Source organism: Fulmarus glacialis, unplaced genomic scaffold, assembly GCF_000690835.1.
Source record: "Fulmarus glacialis isolate BGI_N327 unplaced genomic scaffold, ASM69083v1 scaffold10531, whole genome shotgun sequence".
Lineage (NCBI taxonomy): Eukaryota > Metazoa > Chordata > Aves > Procellariiformes > Procellariidae > Fulmarus > Fulmarus glacialis.
The window spans coordinates 125,262-133,614 of record NW_009193413.1 but is presented as its reverse complement, the minus strand read 5'-3'; the positions used below and the strand labels follow the sequence as shown (position 1 = coordinate 133,614).

At 39.7% G+C, this 8,353-nt stretch overlaps 1 protein-coding gene across 1 annotated transcript in view; it reads right to left on the bottom strand.

Annotated features, from left to right (window-relative positions):
• Positions 1–6,077: 6,077 nt before the first annotated feature.
• Positions 6,078–8,353, bottom strand: part of KIAA1549 (KIAA1549 ortholog) — a 74,030-nt gene continuing 71,754 nt past the window's right edge. Inside the window, exon 19 of the mRNA XM_009587445.1 lies at positions 6,078–6,647. Within this exon, the coding sequence (XP_009585740.1) occupies positions 6,393–6,647 (255 nt within the window). The 3' untranslated portion in view covers positions 6,078–6,392. The remainder of the gene's footprint in view (positions 6,648–8,353) is intronic.

Here is an 8,353-nt window from a genome sequence, read left to right as displayed (position 1 = left end):
GAATTTGAACAATTCTGTATTTGGCAACTATGCTGAAGTACTACTGATAGCGGCTAATCCACAATTCTTTCTCCTGTTTCCTTAAGTCCAAGGATAAAAGCTTCCTGATTTTTTATTATTGCAGTATTTTTTGAATTCCTATTTCTTTAGTCAAGTTTCTTTCAGATCTGCATTTCAGGACCAAAAGAGCGCAGCACATTGCCAAATATAACGCTGCCTTAATTTTCCTTGAATATAAAGAAGTTTCTCCTAAAACAGAAACAATATCCAGCTACTGCTTTTAAATCACACACAGCACTAAACGTTCAAACAGCCTGGATGAGAAAACCAACTTCTGAGAAGCCTTGGGACAAAATCTTAGAGAAGTTTTCATAGGAACATGACAGAGCTCTTAAGAAGTGTGTACATTAGAATATAATTGGAAATGCAAAACAATAACTTTCATCTTTCAGTCTTTTTTCTTCTCTCTTAATTCTCATTTCACTTCGCCTGCTCTACATGTGGCAATGAGAGGATTACTGTACATGAACCTGAAAACCACCATGTCAGGGATCCAGACATTTAGCATTCATTTCAAAACAATCTTCAGAGCATTTGAATGCAAAACAATAACTTTCATCTTTCAGTCTTTTTTCTTCTCTCTTAATTCTCATTTCACTTCGCCTGCTCTACATGTGGCAATGAGAGGATTACTGTACATGAACCTGAAAACCACCATGTCAGGGATCCACAGACGTTTAGCATTCATTTCAAAACAATCTTCGGAGCATTTGTTCAAATGTGCCAACATTTTATTCCAATTAAGGCAAGATGTAACAGCCTAAACATAAACAACTACTTATGGAGTAAGAATTACTCAGAACTAAACAGGAGTGGCCATTACAAAGGAAAACACATACTTTAAATGTAAAAAGTATCAAGAAAAAGTAACACAAAATCAAGACAAAACATTCCAGCTCTACAAACTATGAAGTGCAAAAAACCTTGTATTTTTCTAATACTAACGTTAACTTTTTTTTCATCTATCAGTCTTCAGTGGGATTCACAGGACTGCAGCTCTACTCCAAAAGAGTCTCTTTAAAAACGCAGTGCAACTCCAGAGGATCTTTGATGCTTCTCAAGTTTCTTACTGTCAGGACGAGTAAACTCACCCCGGGACTTGTATGTCAAAGCTAGACACATCTTGCCAAGTGCATCCCAAACTGTACTAAAGAATTTGTAGGATAAATTCTCCTTCCAAAGCATACATGTGACTAAATGGTTTTCAGTGGAAGTCATGCAGATGCGACCAGGGATGACATGCAGACCAACACTTGGATCTAAACTACCAATCCTGTTGGTATGAGCTGCCACAAGCTGAGCTTGTTCTGCCCTCATTGAATTAGTGTCAGAGATACAGAAGAAAATTTTTACAGTCCTCCTTCTGACATAACCTGCATTTCAAGGGACACTCACTACAAGAGAGATACTAGACCTTTTCAAGCACTCAAGTGCACTTACACCAAAATACTGCATAACTACGGTGAATCTTCATCAGCATTGCCAAAACCTGTCATTCCTAATTTCTGCTTCTTCAGTATTTAGGACCTAGAGATATTGGAATACATGAATGACAGCAGACTGGTGACAGTAAAATACATCCCCAGGGTTCCTCCCCATTTTAAAATAAAACGTAACAGGAAGAGGAAAAAGATGCCCATCACAAAAGGGTACTGGATTTTTATTTCCACATTTAAGCACTTCAAAGCTGCTACTTTTCCTCTAGGCACATCTGAACAGCCCTTGAGAAACTCTACAGCCATGGTGAACTGCTTTTTGGAGTCACACTGATGAGAGATGTTCCTCACTGGTACAGACCAGCACTGCAAGTGGTGAAGGTCTGCACAGGAGAGGGGTTGTGTTATGGAATCAGCTTGAGTGGGGGCAGGGGGAGTCCCCAAGATTTTATCTCTCTTAGTGCACTGTCACAGGTGGTCCTGGAGACCTGGTTGCTGTCCTTTGCCTTCTGAAATCAGATGTCATCCTTTTTCTTTTAATCCATTTTCAGCTTTATGTCCATATTCAGAAAACACCAAAGAGGTGTTGGGTTTTTTTTAAATCCATTTATTTATTTGCTGCTGCAAAAAGATGGCCCACAACATGTTCCCACCTCAAAGTCACAAATGTTCTTCATCCTATGACTTCAAAGCTCTTGGCCAAGATACGTTTTTTTCAAGGACTGGCACCTGTTAACAAAGAACTGCTAAATAAGGCATGGAATGGGAAATGCCCATTTCTTCCTTGAGCTGAAAAATTATTAAAGCTGGAAAAGGGGAGAATGTAGCGAGAGTAAGAGTTAAAAAAATGAGTTGAACTGCCTACTGCTATCCACATCACACAGCTGGTGACTTCACTTGGGCTCGAATACATACTAGCTTCCTTGTGTAATCCATCTAATGTGTTTTCAAGCTGTGAGTAAATACACAAAAGTGTCAGCTCTTTTGGTTCTTGGGAGGTTACGATCCCTGTAAGCAGCCTTTAAGATAACGCTGTAACCCTGCTGTCAGTGGTCTAATTTAAAGGCACTGACTTCAGCACTTGGTAGGAAACATGCACTTTTAGGTGATCAACCTATTTACGTATTTACGTGTGTGCATAAAGGTGCATGATATTGGGGTAGCCGAGATCTTGCCAACCATGCCTTTGGGTGCAGAGGTGATATATAGACCTTGTGTGATGCTGCTGCTCTCCAACCACTATATATGAGGCCTGTTCCAAACCATTGCAAGTACAGTACGTTGCAAAGGGTCAGTGAAATTCCACTTACCGCTCCAAAGTACACATATTTAACATTATGAGTCCAGGATCTATGCAATTCACTTCTCCTAAAAGCAAGGTTTTCCTTCTAGAGTCACATGCCCACAGTCACTGACAGGACCACGTGTTACATCCTGGCAGAGAGTATTTTATGGTACTGAAGTGTGCCCCGCCTTTCAAATAGAGTGTAGAAAAAATAATTGTAAAATTTCACTTAGCTCCAAAGATAATCAAGAAGCAGGCTAGAGGTCAATATTTTGGCCACGGAAAGGAAAAGCAAAGCAACCAAGCTAAATTACGTAGCTCTCATCTCGCCAAGTTCTTCTATATGCCAAACTAAACACAGACTAAACACAAATGCCAAGGAAAATTGTGAAGAAAGAAAAGAGCCTGAGGATTCCATGAACCAGATGGTTTAGTCATGGAAATGGATGTAACTGTTGGTAACAGCTTTCTGTGCCTGTACGAACTTCTCATCTGATCACTGTTTTCAGAAACTGGTAGGTTCATTAACAGATACTTAAATTCAGGATACTTTAAGTTTCAGAAAAAAAGGTTTGGGTTTTTTTTCCCCCCCTTTTAATAGGGCAATAAAAAAAAATTGGCAAAAGAGCTCAAGCACATGGAGATGCAGAAGCTTACAGATTTTTTTTCCCTGAATTCCCAAGCGGAAACACACATTTTGGCACATGCATTCCATAGAGTCCTTTTGTAGCACATGAAAAACCCAGCTTTTCCTGCAGCTGTGGGGGTCTCCCTTGTTAAGACCATCCTTGGAACTGGTGCCTTATGTGTTACTTTTCTTACTGTATGAAGATACAGACTATGCCATACCATTTTTTGTGAACAGTGGATCAGGTCTCCAGCCAGTTTGAAAACATAACTTCCAAAAACAGCTTTCCGACTTCTTATATTTTACTGTCCTTCCCTGTGAACTTGTAAGGTTTTAAGAGTGATTTTTGCATCAGAAAGCCTCTTTTATTTACCAGTACGTATTTGTCCTGTACACGTTCTTCATAAGATTTGGGACTGAAAAGAAAAAGGATATTCTTCCAAACACAGAAAGATGGAATATCATAATCGCATCACCATCACTAGCAAAAATGAATGAAAAATGGCTTAAGTACCTCTAACGTTCAAAGCTCTTATTTCATATTCTTTCTTAAATAGCTGGAACCAGCAGCCAGACAACGAACTTACTTTCTAGAAGCCCACATTTTCTTGAAGTGAACTCACAGTAACATGCTAATATTATAAGCACAGGCTTCTGACCTCACTGCAGAATTAACCTGGAGAAGGATGTGGACTATGAAAGAGATGGTTTTAATGGGAACACTTAGGAACAGTCAGTCTTCAGCAGTCAGTCAGAAAGACCAAATGAACATTGCCTGATACACTCTTCATTCTGCAAAATCTGACATTTTGCAGAAGTATTGGCAACATTCATGTTTACAAACTTGGCAGAAAATAAATGCTTTTTCGTTTTTATCCTAGAAGCGATTATCACACAAAAAGCTTGAAAAATTCAAAACATAATAACCTGTTGGTACTGCTGTTCACAATCATGCTGGTGTTCTGACTCCATTCAAACCTCAACCAGTGCCCATGAGGGCTTTAAATATTGGCCAGGGAACTGGAAATTAATGTAGCCTGCTTTGCTACAGTAAGTCCCTCAAAACAATTTCATACAGCCTTTTGATGATCATGGATAAACAGAAAAACAACTGAGCTTCCTAATAAAGAGGAGAAACATACCACTTTTTTTTCCACATCAGTGAGCAGCCAGTTGCTTCCTAGTTTTGGCTTTGGCAATGAATATTATGTACAGACTTCATGAACAATGTACACAGGGTTCTTCCATGGTGTCCTCCCACTTGTTTTCATTTCAGTCTGAGTTAGTCCTGTCACAGTTAGTGGACTGTGCACTGGAACCAGGAACAGATCTGGTAGTCAAAGACCACCATACCATACCAGTGTTATATACCTATATTTTACCAATGCCATTTCTACCCCAGTAAGTGAGGCAAATGCAGCCCTACCCTGACCAACTGCCCAATGATCTTTTTGGCGGACTACTGTTCCTTAGACCTTTTATGACTACCATCTACTAGTGTTTAAAATACCCACACTGTAGCATCAAATAGTTTTGCTTTTCATTTTTCTAGGGCAGGGCTCCCAAGCCTCCTCACAAACACTGAGCTTACCCTCTATCTCTGTGCCAGTTTGTTAGCTTTAGTTCAGTCTGATTTGAAAATAAAAACACTCCAACAAATCATGACTTAAGTAAAATTTCCTTATGTATTATGTCAGTTACAGTTATGCAATGGCCAAATATTAGTAAATTCGTAGCTAATATTAAATTAAAACTCTGGAAAAAACAGCAACAAACAGTTCCATGGCACGTACCATTCTTACCATGGGGATAATGCTTACCCTTTGTTCAAAGGGACAGTGGAAACAAGTATAAATATAGAAACTGTCTCAAAACTGCAAATCTAAGCCTATGTTAATGCTCTAAACTGTCACTGACTTTCACTAAAATTATTTAGATCCAAACATAAGCAATGATTTAGGACATCAATTTATAACGTAATGCTGGTGACCCTGTACCAGTCAGGCTGGATTGGTTTCTGTCCACAAAGCAAACTACAGAGTGGTAATATTTTATCGCTGGTCTTGCAAGAGCATATAGTATGTAAATATATTTTTTGAAGACATACATACACGTTTCCCCAAATTCAACTAAGTGGCTGAGTATTCCTCTCCTGGTTTTCAATAATTTTTAAACAGAATAAATACCAAGCCCTTTCTGTTTGGATGCTTTGCTTTGTTTTTCCAGCCTGAATGAGTCTACAGATATTTTCTTAGTTATACAAGGCCAATGTTTCACTTTGCAAACATTGAAGATGAAGGAACACTTGAAGCTTCAGCACCAGAAGGAAAACAAGGAAGAGTGCAGAGGGTAGCTCCATTCGGAAGCACAGAGCTATGACAATTATTGTTCCAGTTTGTTACAAGTAGCTCATAAAGACTTTTATTCTAAGTAGTCCCATTGATCCTGACAACCAAAGTGATTCTTATGTGGGATCACACCTTCAACACCCTTCAGCTGATACAGTTTGTAATCTTGCAGAACAGCAACACAAACAGTTGCCCATAAGCACTGGAGAGATCAGAATACTTGTAATCTCTTGCAAAATGTCATCTCGGTTTATTCAAACCTTCGCCTACTTCCTTAGAAAAAGGAGTCTATCATACTCGGAGCTTGTTCCTGTGATGTTTTTGTTGCTGGAGTGTTGACTTCTTGACCTAAGGTTTTATTTATTTGTTAGGCTGAATGAGGGCAAGGAGAGAAGAGGAGCACCGTAATATTAGCAGATTAATTAATATTACTTGTGATGACACTGATGATTTTCCCTGTTTGTCCCCCGTCTCTCCTTACTATCCTCATTTTGCTGCCTTTTTCATTTTTTCCAGAGTGTTGTCAACAGAGCTGTGAAAGTTCATTCTTTTGAGAGAACAACATTGCTGATTTCCTCTAAGTCTTTGCTTCCATAGGAAGCAGATACTTGGCAGATTTGCAAGGGAACGCTAAATCAACTATGAAAGTTCTGCACTGTTGTCTGTTTCTGAGAAAGTCGTAGAAGTTCTTCTCTAATTGCTTTGATAAGAGAGGCTGAAGAGTGACCTGGCTGGAGGTCCTCAGTGGAACTGGTGGTGTAGCAAAGGCCCTGGCCCTGAAGGCTGTTGTGTGGAAGCTGAGCAGGGGGGGCCGAAGGCTGCCTGGCTGAAGTCCTCGGCATCTGGAATACTGGTGAGGAGGAATATTCTTGGTGTCCATGCATATGCGTCTGGAAAAAGGTAGAAAGCATTATTGCACTTTCTGAACAAACATGATTATCCCAAAAAAGACAAGAAAGCAAAAAGGCAAAGAACAGAGGGAAAGCAGCATGGAGATGCTTCTATCTGCTGCCACTGTTCTTCTATTGTATGAATGAGTGATTCCTTTTATGGAGCACAAAACAAAAAGTGTACACAAAATTGCTGGACTGCCTCAAGTTCAGGGATTTTCCAAATCTCTTTGAGCATCCATTAAAAAGTCTGACCCCCTTTCTAATCTATGGTACATTTAGAAACTGAAGTGGAAGGAGGTGGGAAGAAAAACAGAACTGGAATTCAACAGAATTGGCTTCTCTTTCCTTGCCTTTCCATCAGCTTCCTAAAAGACAACAGGCAAATCACTCTCTTCCCGGCTGTCATTTTTCTCTACTATCTATAAGTAGAGATACTACTACTTTAACCTTCCCCTCCTCTGCCTGGCTTGCCTGTTCAGACTGTACACTTGCGAGGACCCTGTGACTGACCAGTGCCCAGGAAAACACAGTCAACAGAAGAAGCAGCAGGAGAAACTTATTCAAATTGGAAAGATTAGATTTTTCTATACTAACAGCTGTTTTACATATCTGAGAAACACTATCCCAGTTTCAGGACAATCATAGTTTCAGCGTAGAAAGGGGTTAATTCTGCATTTGTTCAGTAACATGTATTTTCTAACAAAGTAAGATAGAAACAAAACAGAAGCCTGAGTTTATGGGCTTGTCTATCTGGAAAAAAATCTGCTTACACTAAAACAAAGCATGAATTTATAGCACACTAGGCGAGTGCACTGACTCCCAGTATGGACACAAACGAGGTACAATTCGAAAATCTAAGTTCCAGCTTACATCCCTAAAGCAAGCGTTTCCTTTTGCCTTGTATTGCTGAAGGCTGAGAGACAGCCAGAAGAAAACCCTGGACACAAAGGACTTGTGCTGAACACACAACTGGGAGCAAAGCAGCATAATCCCCTTTCAAAGGGTCTGTGCTGGGGATGAGGAGCAGCTAGCTGCAGCAAGTTCAGATCACAGGTACCACAATTTAGTAAGCACTCTTTCTCTGTGGATGAGTCTTAAGTAGTAGCAGAGAGAGCAATCTGGTGAGGGAAGAAAGGACTGCAAGGTCAGCTAGAAGAGGATTTAGGGGTGAAGGGGAGGGGAATGAAGGGATTGCAAAGCAGAGCCTGGGAAGGATATGGGGGACCTAGAGTGACTGTGGCAGCAGGGTGCAGGGAACACAAAAATGCACGAGAGTATGTTCCTTAACATCTCTCATAATATAAATGAATAAAATGTAAGCCATTTTGTATAAAGCAGAACTAATAATAGATTCTGACTCTCTTGCATAGCTCATGTACAGCACTGATCATTTACACAGTTAATTTGGGGAGAGAGATTAAGAGGAAAAGAGGCTTTAATAGAAGAATGATAGGTAAAGAAGGTTTTCCAAGTAATATCCTGTCTTACTTCTTATAAAAGGGAGGCGATTTTAGTATCAGAAAGGAATGAATGGGTCTTTTGATTGTTCAGAATTATTCATTTGGCAGTGAAACCTGAAACTAATTCATATGTGCAGTCTAGAGTTAGCAAACCTGACAATTACTCTGTGGGTTTATAGAAAAGAGATGACATAAAAAAATATTAAAAGCAAACATTCCTCGACACATGAGTCTTAACAGCAA